Source organism: Hippocampus zosterae, chromosome 2 (assembly GCF_025434085.1).
Source record: "Hippocampus zosterae strain Florida chromosome 2, ASM2543408v3, whole genome shotgun sequence".
NCBI lineage: Eukaryota > Metazoa > Chordata > Actinopteri > Syngnathiformes > Syngnathidae > Hippocampus > Hippocampus zosterae.
Window position 1 is genome coordinate 6,178,041 of NC_067452.1, and position 13,743 is coordinate 6,191,783.

The 13,743-nt window shown below is 41.3% G+C and overlaps 1 protein-coding gene across 10 annotated transcripts in view; it reads left to right on the forward strand.

Annotated features, from left to right (window-relative positions):
* Positions 1-1,295: 1,295 nt before the first annotated feature.
* Positions 1,296-13,743, forward strand: part of atp11a (ATPase phospholipid transporting 11A) — a 33,135-nt gene continuing 20,687 nt past the window's right edge. For 4 of the 10 annotated variants that reach the window (XR_007961330.1, XM_052057576.1, XM_052057583.1 and 1 more), the window contains exon 1: positions 1,299-1,822. Coding sequence is in view for 8 of the 10 variants with exons in the window: in XM_052057576.1 (XP_051913536.1) it covers positions 1,778-1,822 (45 nt within the window). In the remaining 2 variants the exon portion in view is untranslated. Of the gene's footprint in view, positions 1,823-13,743 lie in introns of all 10 variants that reach the window. The other 6 variants (XM_052057578.1, XM_052057582.1, XM_052057580.1 and 3 more) reach the window with 6 other exon arrangements.

The window sequence follows — 13,743 nt, forward strand, 5'->3', positions numbered from 1 at the left end:
AATTCACAAGCACGTTCAATCATAACAGTCACGTTTACAGAGTTCGGTTAAACTCTTATATTGAAATGCCTAACCGGATATTGATTTACTTGACAGTTACTTTAACGCTTTGCTGTTTAACATAACCCGCCGAAAAGCGTTCCCAGGAAACGCGAGACGGACGAACGTGGGAAAACATTTCCGTCTCGAAACATTAAATTAAAATTGCACAGCGAAGTAATGTTCTTACCCATGTTGCCTCTCCGTATTTGAAACTACTGTATTGTTCATTATTTCGTTAAATAATTTACGTTATAATTAGTAGCTCAGTATAGTGTTTAGTACAATACTGCCTCACCGAACCCCTGAAAAGAAGTCAGTCATAATCGAAGGTAAATGACTGCAAAATTGGGCAGGCAAGGAATTGAAAGACAGAGAGAGATGCAGAGGCGGAGCTACACTATTTTTCCCTTGGACTGGCGAAGGCTGTCTCAATGTGTCCGCAAAAAAATAACTTGTGAATATCATTATCAACAGTCAACATACATTTTTATATTGAATTATTGAATTTGTATTGAATTTGCACGCAGTTATTGTGCTCACAGTTATCCACACTTCATAAATAAAAATTGATGGGGTGGGGTGGGGATGAGATGTCCAGTTAGACATTTGTTTTATACTCAAGCTGGCATTCCTTAATTCCCGAATAAATGCATTGTATGTTTCCATATTCTGTTTATGAATTGTACTCAATATTCTTGTCCAAATCTGAGACCAATCTTATTTTTTCATAAAACAAGTTTTGAAATTGTTCAATTATTTGAGGTGAAATGCGAATACAATTGCCACATATCTTTTAAATATCTTCTGTTGTGCCTGTTCCTTCACATTGAATCACAATTATGTTCTGCCATTTATTAGTTAACATTTCAAATCGAGCGCTGCTAATGTCAAGTTGAGCATCCTTTTCAGCTACAGTCGCTGACATGTTGTGCAAGTAATTGTTCGCGAATTAGTTGTATAAAGTTTAAACCAGTAGAGGGTGCTAATCGACAAATAACAGTTTTATATATAGGCGCCAAAGAAGCATAATGAACAGTTTTTAAGACGTGCGCAATTATCATGTCAATTATCTCGAGTGGCACCTGACGGGTCTAAGCAGTTGACAGAGCTGGCACCCACCACCCCGAAAACCACCAGCCACCCTCTCACTGGCTCCGCCAGTAGAGAAGGAGACGGGGGTAGAGGGAGGAGAGAGGCCACAAGAGCGAGGCACAGAAAGAGCAAAAGTTATTTCACCAGTTCAAAAACATAATTGAAAACAACGAGTGAAGAAAGAAAACTACTGCTGGGCTTCTTTTTTGTTCACTCGTTTAGTACTTCGTTTTATTTTAATTTGTTCACTTTTGTCATTTGCTGGGACGGAATTCCGCACCAACAGCACGCGAAAGCGCATGCGCAAACACCTGGCTGCGCGTGACGCCTATTAGAGGAAAGCTCCTTTGTCGAACGCGCGAGGAAAGGAGATTAGAAAAGTACAGCAAACGTCCGCAAGCAACAGAGAGGTGTTACAACGTCGTTTGGCTCCGTCCAGCCCTACAGTTCAACTTTTAGCCACCCTTTCTCCTCCTTCCAGGTGAGCGCCACTGAGAATTTTTTTTCCAATCCGAGACGAAGAGAAAAGAGAAAAGTAATGGACCCGGGTGGAGAATTATGAACAAGCTAGCGCCGTCCGTGTGGAGAGCGAGACGGGAAGAAGAAGAGTAAAAGAATTTGACGGGCTGGACAGAGGGACAGGATGGGGCTCGATCTCAGCACTCTCCGGACCCTCATCAGCAGATATGTAAGCCATCAGTGTATTGCCGTTTCTTTCAACACACACTAACTAAACCGCACTTGAACATATACAGAGCAACACTGATACTTTCTACCGCTCATTTCGGATTAAGTTTCACTCGAGAAAGAAAGACACAAAAAGGTATATAGGAAACTGTTCTGGGAGCAAACTTTGTCGTCGACTCAAACTGGACTTGTTTTCTACTAAAATTTTTAATTCTGTCACTTGAAAGTACAGTATTCGTTTTCGGTTCAGTGGAATTGCAGTCTGGCGGAAGTTAAATTCGTAAATAGGGTATTTAATTAGATGTTCAACAAACACTGTCATGACCAAGCAGCCGCACACGGACCTGAAAACCAAACTCTTCAAATCCAAGTGCCCAATTCCACTATGTTTTTTTTCTTGGGGCGGAGGGTTGTCTAGATGCTTGCATTGTAAACACATCCATGTCAAATGTGTGTCACTTAAAACATAAATCTCCCATTTGTGTGAAATAATCACCTCATAAGTTATCACGTGCGTTGATGCACCCTTTTTAGAAACTAATCTGTATATTTAGACAAGTTACAACTTGCTCAGAGAAGCATCCGGCTAGTCACAAAGTGCAGGTTATCATGCTCAAGCAAGACATACTCTAGTTATTAAGTCCCATAATAATTACATTTCTTAGAGCATAAATCCCCTTTTTCTGAAAATATAAATTGTTTCGATATATAGTATATTACAAAACAAATTCTTATTTCTCGGAAAAGTGAGTGTATGCAAACCAGTCTCAGATATTTTGTGACATCTCCCATTTGAGAAGGACTACAAATGGAACAGTCACATGAATTATGTAATCCACTTGTTTTGCCCGTGCTAGCCAAATCGATGGGCTGCAATGGATCCACCATCCTGTATGGCTCTTGCATTACGCCCCACTCTAATGTGTTGCGCGAACGAGCTCTGCTCATATGAGTCAGAGAGCTCCTTGCTCAGCTGAGGCTTTGGTCCGCCCTCCCAACTGTTGCTAATGGGCAATAAAATGAAATCCCTGCTGCAGGGTATCTGAAATGGAGCTGCGTAGTAGGATGCAGGCTGAGACGCCTGTGACTGATTGGTTGCGGGATGCTGATGAGGTCTGCCGGTGCAATTGATCTGGATAACAGCTCAAGACAAAGTGGCTTTAGGCTAAATTGATTGTAATGCCAGTGTCTGTACAGTAATACGAAATTTGAATATTTTATTTTGGTTTAGGAGCTTTTATCTCTGTCAGCAGTGTACTCTCATGAAATATAAGTCAAGACATGAGAGAGGGCAAGCTAATGAGGAATTATCCCCTGAACCACATATATATGAAAAGGTTCATCTGCAAAATAAGTTGTTTTGTTGAAATCAGGGCAGTTTGTAATTGTGTGTGTGTGTGTGTGTGTGCGTATGTGTGTGTGTGTGTGTGTGCATTTACTATAATTCAGTTACAAATACAATACGTCTTGCTCACTCACTGCCCTGTTAGAACAAAGCAGTAACTCCAATTGCTGTCATCTCTCTTAAAATGAAAAGAGTAGAAGATGGTTATGTAAGATCACTTCTCAAGTGTAATGTACACTGTAATCTCTGTCGGTGCAGAATGACAATAAAATGTGACAAGTATGAATTCACTTGTGGTCCAGTCATGCCGCCGGCTCACTTCCTCCCATTTATCCAACAGTATCTTCCGCTGCAACGGTCTTAACAAGACTATTTGGAAAGGTTTTAAATGTAGAGTCCAACAGTTTTGAGGCCTTGCTGATGACCTTGTTCACCGTTACAATACAATACAATACAATACATTCTGATTTATATAGCGCTTTCACAACAGCGGCAGCTGTAACAAAGCGCTTTACAAAACAGTTAACATAAAGTAAAATAATAAACACAACACATAACATAAAACACAAACAGTCGTGCAGTCCTAACCACTTTTCCGTCACACGCTTACATTTACATTTTCCTCGAAAATGCTTTACTTGTTATCAGGATAAAAACCTTACGCTGACACAAGAGTGCCAGGGTGTGGATGTATATAATCCCGATACAAACCAAAAGTTGTAAAAATATCACGGTTAATGGTAAAGTATGAGCCTTAATGGAGACTTCTTTCTTCTTACTTTCTTTCTTTTCTGATTGATATAAAAATGATTTATTAGATATAAACACACAATGGGGTAGGACTAGATACGTTTTTTACTTCTTCCTACTCCTATGAACATAGTAACTGTGTTGAATGAAGACTGATTTCTTTCTTTTTTAGTATTTTATTTAACTTATTTTCTGTCAAATTATTACTGTATATGTTTTATGTTCAATAAATCAAACCAAACCAAACACTATCTGGAGCGCTAATGAGAGAGAAGCCCTCTAGTTAGCGTAAGGTTTTTAGCCTTCGAGAGCTAACTATGGCCATCGAGGACTACGAAGCGTCCCGTGGCTGGCTTAAAAGTTCATTGCATGACATTAGCTGAGCAACGCTGTCTTGGGTGGCGATCGAGGGGAGGTTGAGTTAGAGACGGTGAGATGGTGGAAAGAAAAGCCACCGCGTCCAGGAAGTATTTGTTATTGTTGGATTCAGACGAGCATGGATGTTGCATTGCTAAAATGGCTACAAAACAGACCTTTGGATGTCAAGCAGCTAAGACAAGAAGCGCTCTGATGGTGGAAGAGAGGGTGAAAGTGATCAAAATGAAAGACTGAGGAAGCAAAATGAAATACATGATCCAAGAAATTGATGTAAGTGAAAGTGTATGCTGATCGTAAATTTCTTAATTTCTCTCCCTTTTTTTCTTTCTACACTGACAACATGAAGTGTCAAATAAGTGTTTGCTCATACTTATGCACTATTGAAATAAAAATAAAGAGTACACATACAATTGTGTGTGTGTGTCAAAGTCAGCTGAGTCGAGCTGCATCATTTACACCAGGGGTGCCCATTACGTCGATCGTGATCAACCAGTAGATCGGGGACTGGTCCCAAACCAATTCGAGGGGTGCCACACCAAACATTTGTGTCTTTGTGCATGTTAGTAATACAGTGTTTGTTAATGCACACTGCACCCTAATCATTCTCTCTTTCACTTTCAGACTCACTTTCACAAAAAGTATTTTAAAAAGAAAAGAAAATAAAGCAGGTCATCTCCAACCTACCGTGTCGTGTGACTGCATTTCTTGCAAAATCAATGATAAACTGTAATGTCATAATTTGCGCAATCTATCAAAGACCTCATTGATCGGATCAGCAAAGTGAGATATTACCGCATATGGCTCTCAGATTCAGGAGGAGCACCGGCTCTACACCCTCAGCAGGGTCCTCGAGGTTGCCTGAGAGTTGGCCTGACCAGTCTACATGTGTTTTGTGCACTTGCAGAAGGTATTCGATCCTGGCTCTTGCTACCCTGCACTACCGATGTCAGTTTGGCTTGCATTGCCAGCAGTAAATCGGATTTGTTTCCATTGAGAGTTGGAGTCTGTCAAAGCTGCCCTTTGTCACCGATTCTGTGGACAGAATTTTGAGCCGCAGCAGAGACATTGAGGCCATCCGTTTTGTTGGCCTCATTATTGCATCTCTGCTTTTTGCAGATAATGTGATATTGTTGGCCACAATCTCACTGGAGCGACTCACAGCTGATTGTGAAGCAGGTGGGATGAAAATCATCAGCTCCAAATCAGAGACCGTAGTATCGGAAAAGGGTGGAGTGCCCTCTCTGGGTCGAGGAGGAGATCTTAACTCAAGTGGAGGAGTTTAAGTATCTTGGGGTCTTGTTCACGAATGAGGGTAGGAGGGAGTGAGAGATTGACAGGTGGATCAGTGCGGCGCCTGCTGTGATGCAGATTTTGTATCGGTCTGTCATGGTGAAAAAGGAGCTGAGCCGAAACCTAAAGCTCTCGATTAATCCGTCGCTCTACCATCACCTATGGTCACGAGCTGTGGGTCGTGACTGAAAGAACGAGTTCTCGTATACAAGCGGCCAAAATGATTTCCCTCCACAGGGTGTCCAGGCTGTCCTTTAGAGATAAGGTGAGAAGCTCGGTCACCCGGGAAGGGCTCAAAGTTGAACCGCTGCTCCTTCACAGTGAGAGGAGCCAGATGAGGTGGCTTGGGCATGTGGTTAGGATGCCTTCTGGACGCCTCCCTGGTGAGGTGTTCTGGGCATGTCGCACTATGCATCAAACTCCCGGCCACATCCGGCTCAGTATGCAGACACATCTGCAAAAATATTTGATAAATGGCAGACTCTTGAACTTGTAAAAACCAAACATTTTCTTCACATTGTTTTCTTTTTTTTTGGAGCATGTTATTTGAGTTTGTAAATTATTTTGACATTTAAATGCTGAGGAAAATATTTCAAATTTATGTTCACTCATTTTGGATTAATGTTCTATACCCGTCTTCCTCAACTGGCGGACCGCGATCCACGACAGGACCTTGGCAAATTGTATGAAATAATAAATTATAAAGTGATTTTTACATTATACATTTGATATTTTTGGACTATAATCTGCGCATTACCGCGATCGCTTGTTAAAATTATCCGTTGTATTATTTGCGTGTACGAACAGATGTATTGCAGAGGACGCAGCAGCGCGACTGTGTGTGTGTGTATAATGTTTGACGAACTGGAGATGAGCAGGCTGAGCAGGGCATGTAGGCGATAACGATGCGCTGATTGGCTCCTCTGAATTTAAGGTGTGCCCATACATAAGCGTCAGCATATACGATGCACTGATTGGCTCCTCTGAACTTAAAATGTGCTCATACATAAGCGTCACGCATTCAAAATGGGTGATTGTGTTAGGAAACAGAGGCATGCGCGACGCCACAGTGTGCTCACAGCTTCAGCACAGGAGAGCCGCACACAGACGATTTGTTTTGCTTTTGTTAAATTAAGGGAAAAAAAGAAACTACTGTTGAACAAAGTTAAAGTAAAAATGTCTTATTTCCTTAAAAGGGCTATTTCTATTTTTAAGCAGGCACAACTTAACAAAATAAAAGAGTTCCTCTGCCTCAACACAATACCTCTTATTATTTGCTGTGTACTGGCAAAGTGAATAATTGTTATTTTCATGCACCCCATTATTGGTTGGTTGTGAGGAGTGTTGATTTGTATAAGCTTGGCTTGACCATACTAAATGGGCATATAGCCCTGCTCCCCATGACCGCCGTGCATGGGACCGGACCTTGGTCTTATAAATTTAAAAAAAAAAACTAGACAGCCTTTCTAGTTGAGGACCACTATAATAATAATAATGCATTTTATTTAAAAGCGCCTTTCATGCCACCCAAGGACACTGTACAAACAATAAGAAAATACAATGTAAAAATTTGTAAACGAGATGTTTTATAAAAACAGGACATAAAATCATAAAAACATAGGACTGTAGGTTTTGATTGATTTGTAAGTTAAAAAAAATGTTAAATTCGAGTATGTTCAATAACTATTTATCCTGTCCATCCCAAACCTAAGTTGTGTTTTGGGCCCCGCTGTGCGACTGAGGCTGGCACCCCTGGTTTAACTTTTAAGACGCCTGCAGGATATACTGTATCAACCACAACATGACTGTCAGGACTTTCAACTTCATGTTATGCCGCAGAGCTGGTGCGCTGTTCAGGGCTTGTGTAAGCACCGCAGTTGCATTCAAAGATGCTGCAACCCATAGAACAAGCAGAAAGAGGATAGATAGGCCAGGGTTAATGACACATGGCCTCCTTTTTCCAAAGAGAGAGATATGTTTGAACTTGGCCTGTCATAATATCGTTGCTCTCTCCAACCTTAATGTTCTCCTTGGCATTGGTAGTGATAGCGCTGCAACTCGCTAGAACAAAGCATTCCCAGTTCCAGTTCCAGACGGTAAATAAAAGCCCAGTGATAATATACAGCCAATCTTCCCAAATGCTGACTGTGCACCCGACTCATACACTAACTCTCTTCGATGTGTTTGCTTAAAAGCTTTCGTACGAAGTATCATACTGACCTTGGAAAGCTCGAGTAGCTGCGTGAATGCATGCAGCTGTACGCTGAAGTGACCCAGACTACCCCACCAACCAAAAGCAACTTGTGCGCAAATCGGCATTGATTGTTGTGTAATAAAATTGAGCCATGGGCCGGCAGCCAACATGAAGACATGATGTGATCCTTGATGACCTCTGAGATAACAAGGGAGGGCTAATCTGAGATTCGGACAGAGCAAAAATATCAAGTATCAGGTATCACGTGTTAAAATCAGACTTCTACAATGTCCTTTATTGAATTATTTGGGTAAATAAATAACATTTATGGCCACCTCTCTGCACACCATTTTCTTAGACTTTGAACATGATTTCTTGTTTTTCGAATGAAATCACGGTTCCAGATGATGCAGTCATGTGCATCTAATACATGACAAGGTCGTGCAAAGCTGCTCAGAGCTGCTGCTCGCAAACTGGGGGTGAATTTATTTATGTATTTATTTATTTTTTTCAGACACCTGCTTTAGTTTCCTTACATTAATTAAGAGTAATAGCTTTTAACATTTTGATGGTATGATGCACGTTTCTGTCATATTTGTAAACATTAATGGACATGGTGAACAGTGCCCTGAAGCTTTTTTTTGGGGGGGGGGGGGGGTTAGTAAATTCGAACCGAATCAAAGTCGCAATTTCTGTCATACAAATTGCAATGAAGCTGTTCGGCCCTAAACAATAAGTTTTGCACTTGGCGGCACTGGAAACTCACCAACACAGGTTATGGAAAATAGGCCATACAAACACACTATGATGACAGAGGACAGCATCAATTATGAAACGAAGTGCAGCATTGCTCAGTGTCCAAATGATTGTTTAACAGCACTACATGAAGCATTAAGCATGAATAAATAATCATTGCATTAATGTTTGATTGTAATTTCGATATAGAAAGCAGCCACTGCTGAATTTTATTCCACCCAACCCCCCCCCCCCCCACCCCCCCACCCCCCAACGTGTCATGAACTTGGCCTCTACTTTTTATACTGTTCAGTTTTTGTCATGATGGAACCAAATTCCTGCTTTTGGTGCAACAAACCAAACCCAAACAATTATATTTTTCTCCCATTTTGTTAGTCATTCCCTGACTACTATTGTTTGCTGCTAAGTGATTTTGTACTGCGGCCGTGTAAAACGGTAGCCACTTCTCGTACTCCATTTATTTTAAACTCCATGGCTGGATGTGTTGGAACGCTCTTACGAGCAACTCATGAGTTGTAAAATCAATCTCCACTGTGGAACTCGGCCCAGGTCATGTGTCTAGCCTCATGACGACCACATGATGTCATTCTGCTAATGCTCCCCTTTGAGATTCCCAGTCGTTTTACAATCTGATAACATGATAGAATTTCCAGCAGTGCAGTATGGAGAAAAAAAAAACATTCAAGCAAATATTGAATTAACAGCGACATAAGATGCATGAGAAGGAAAATAGACCTTATTCATCCTGTGGTTGTCAAGAGGGTAATTAAGAACAACCTGAGCACACTGTAATGTTCTCTTTTGTGAATTTGTCTCCAATGGTGACACCGAAGGGCAGCAGGATTCATGGACATGCTGGCAGTTAAAGAGTATTTTTAGCATTCCGTATCTGCAATGCTAAAAATCATAAATGTCACTTTGACACAAAGGAAACTTTTAGTTTCATAAACACGATGTGATGGATCCAAAAAAAAGGTCTATATCCCTCAATCAGCACAGCTGAAGCTTTACGCTTTTAGTGATGTCAATTAGTATGATCAAGGGTGGCCCAAAATTAGCCGGATGCGGCCATGACGCAATTTTGAACACAGGAAAACCCCTGGTTTTTTTTCATGTATTCAGGGCTGAAACCTTTTCATGATTTTTAGGCAGAACTAAAGTCTACTCAACAGCTGACTGGCAGCCAGTGTGAAGCCTTTAGCACTGGAGTATTATGTTTAGTTCTGAAGGAGTTGCAGTTGTTTTACGCTCTTTTGAGGGAGTCCACTCAGGTGACCAGGATAGTATTCTAGTCAACCAGAGATAAATGCATGTATCAGGTTCTCCTGGTCTGCTTTGAGCAGGCAACCCATTCATACACATTTACAGCCACACAAAGTGTTGGGAATGATGTAACTCCTCCAACAACTGAAAGCTGCAGAGCTGCTCCACTATATTCTTTTTTTTCAATTTCAAATTCATATTGTGGCCTGGATTAAACCCGTGGGCTATGAATTTGTAGAAGCAAATACAGTTTCGCTGCAGTGGTTGCAGAGGGAGGATACCACATGATAACAGGAGAGAGAACTTGATGCCGAACCAGAGCAAAACTGGAGCATTATATGTCAGGGCTAATAAACAATCATATCAATGTGCTGTGTGTGCCACATACAACAGAAATTAAAGTTTGGAGCTGCTTGATAATGGAGCATTCAGTTGAAACAAAGAGGGAATGACTTCTGAAAGCAAGACTTCAGGATTTGACCAAAGCTCCTCAGTTGATCATCATGTGGTCAATAGTATTTAAGGCCAAAACTGAGAAGCAGCGTTGAGTGGCTCATGATGAACCGCAACTCGTACGAGTGGCAAACAGAAAACTATAGACTGGTGATAAGCCAGAGATGGAGGGAGGTCATCAATGAGCCATGAAGGCCTGTTTTTTAAGATCAGGTAGCAATACCCTAAATGGCGGCTCTCTGAATGTGGATGCTTTATTTGCTTTCTGCCCATGAGTTGATGAGCAGAGGAAGCAAAAATTTGGATCGACTTTTTCCATGTTTTGTGATCACTTCATTGACAAAAATGCAGTCTTGACCATAAGTTTTTGTTTGGTTTGCATTTGCATTGTGCACCGGTGATTACTGGCGATACAATATGATAGAGACCATTACACACACAAGTCTCCCCACGGGACAAACATTAGGGATGAGTGTGAAGCGCTTCCACTAATGTGCGGAGCACTGTAAAGTGGGGAAACACACATATATTGGTGGGAGATGAAACAGGAAACGGGAAAGAGGGAGATGAAAAAAACATTTTGGTTCTTTTTCGTGGGCTCCTGTGAGAGATGTAGAAGGTATTGAGTGACAGTAGGAAGTGAAAGTTGTGACTGAAAGTGATGTATAAGTAAGTGTATAAAACGCTAATGGCAACCACTACCATTGACTATGACAAAAGACACCATCCTAATTAAATGATGACAATCACACCAATCCATGCTTTGGGTTTGTTCCAGTTGTATCAGGATTGTTCCATAATATTATAAATCATGTGTGATAGATAACTTTCCAAGACCAAAATGATGTTGCTGTTTTTCAGCTGTGTTCCTTAATGCTTCCTAGCCAAACATGTATTCCCACGTGACAAACTCAGAAAGTTAAGTTGTGGGGGTGAATCATGTGACTCTCAGCAGTTCTTCCTGCTCGCTGAGCACAATGAGCCAAAGTATGAGCCCCGTCTGGTTGATTCCAATTACCGCCCTTATTCTCAGGACATTGCAGATCATGATACTGTCTACTTTGGAGACAGAAATCTGTCAAGGCCATCTGCAGCAGTTACCCAATGGAGACGCCACTTTCTCACGCTTTTTTTTTGGGGGGGGGGGGGCAGTAGAATTGTGGGTTATATGGGTCCTCAAATCTGCGTGTGTGTGTGTGTGTGTGCCATCTGTTCAAGAAAAAAAAATTAAAATGGTCTTTGGAATAACTTTAACCGGACAAGTTAATCATGAAGAAAAACTGATGAATATTAGGTATTTTTTGTGGTCCTCAAGTGTGTATTGTGTCTGTGCAGGGTCAATGAAACGTCATCAAGACACTCTTTTTATTTTATTTTTTTGACCTTCTGAAGACAAAAGAAATGCCAAACTAGTAGTTCCTCTTATTTTCTGATTTCAAAATGAATTAAAAACTAAACTTAAAAAAAAAAAAATCATTTGGCCACTTGTTGAAATATACGTGCATCGATGCACGTTTTCTTGAAAAGAGGAAATTTGAAATGTGTGTTTGGGAATACAGAGGTGGTCTGCTTGTGTGTGGGACGGAGTGTTATTGACAGTTTGTGCTGATAATGCTTCTGCAGCAAAATGCACTTTTAAGGTGGAGTTAATGTGCACAGCGGAGGAGCATTAGTTATTTATATCAACTCCAATGTCACAAGTATGCCGACTAAGGGTATTCACAGAAAGTGTTTCGTCCCACAGCAGAAGTACCGTATTTTCACAACCAAACGGCGCAACAGATTAAGAGGCATCGTGACAGTTACGGGAGCTGTTTCTGTATTTAGCACATACACTAGACCAGTGGTTCTTAACCTGGATTCGATTAGGGGTTCGGTGAATCGGTCTCAGGGGTTCGACGGAGCCTCTGCCATGGAGGTTAAAACACACCCGACTCAACGTGTCAATTAGTTGTGACACACCCGCTTGGCCATCACCAGCTGCACATGATCACATTGCATTGCTTGTCCAATCAGTGTTGCGGGAAATTTAGTTCGCTCAGTCAGCACCGTGTGACTGTCATGATAGTATGTCATTCAATTTAAAAAAAACTGTACTTTGGCCATGTAATTTTATTTACTTGTTTTTCTCCGTTTTATAAATGTTTTTTTTAATGTCTTGAATTTGTAAAGAAATAATAATTAATTTTTCACTAAAGAAGGGTTCGGTGAATGTGCATATGAACTGGTTGGGTTCGGTACCTCTAAGAAGGTTGAGAAACACTTCACTAGACACATTGTATTATTGGATGCAGGCATGGTAAAACGTATGCTATCTTAGAAAATACGATGGCATGCACGCTAGTGTATGTTTTTAAAACAGCAGGCGCATGCATTGCATCTTTGAAGTCAAGATGGCGCCCGAGTAGGCAGCCGTCGGCAGGTGCTCTCATGAGCCTTTCATTTTTGTGTGTGTTTGTTTTGTCACTTTGTGTTTGTTGTTACGTCGTGTAGACCTGATGTGGACTTTTTTCAGCATTTTTTGGCCACGACCTTCATCAAGGAGGACACTGTGCTTGGTGGTTGCGCCTTCTCGGCAGCATGGGTATACCATCATTGTTTTTGACTGGGAAGGATGTCGGCACCATTTGACTGTCGTTGCTGGACAGTCCCGGGGCGCTTGTGTCTTGCACCTGTAATGGGCAGCATTTTTCACAGCCCCGCTTTGTTCAGCGGAGAGATCTGTGCTGTTGAACGGTCTGCGGCTGGATGTATGTAAGGCTTGAGGAGCCGATGATAAGAAGAAAGGAGCGTTAGCGCGGAGCACCGATGCGGAGTTGGAACTGGGAGTCGCGGCTTGGAGTTTGAAGCGGATTACGTGGGACAGGAGAAGTGAACTAATCTCTTTTCGTCAATGGACGCTACAGCTTCGTGTTTGCTTTCAAAACGTAGCTTGTAGCAGACGTGTGCACATTTTCAGCATGACGTCTCTGACCCACTGGTGAAAGGACACTTTGATTCTCTCCTCTTTCATCTATAACTGCTTCAGACAACAAAGTGTATGCAGAAAAGTGGTGAAGATTGCACAAGTGTGTGTGTCCTATGTGTTGTGTTGTGTTATTTTTGACTTCAAAATGGCGCCCCGAGAGTGGCTGCCTTTCCAGCAGCTCCTATATTTTGTTGTTCTACTTCATACTTTCATAACTTTGCTGCTGTGAATTGGGAATTTCTCCATTGTGAGACTAATAAAGGTTTTTTTCTTCTTCTATGAAAATCTTCGATCACAATATGGGCTTTTTTATATCTTGATAACGATAGACTGTGCCACATTTTGAGTGATATAAACAGACTATATTAACAATTATACAACATACTCAGCACATTTACCTCTTCTCACTTTATTTTGAAGTGACATTTAGCAGACCCGTATTAAATGATGAATGCATCTAGTAGTGTTGCTACAAAAAGGGAGGCTTAGCTTAAAGTAGCTTACATATTTTTGCACAAATGAAGA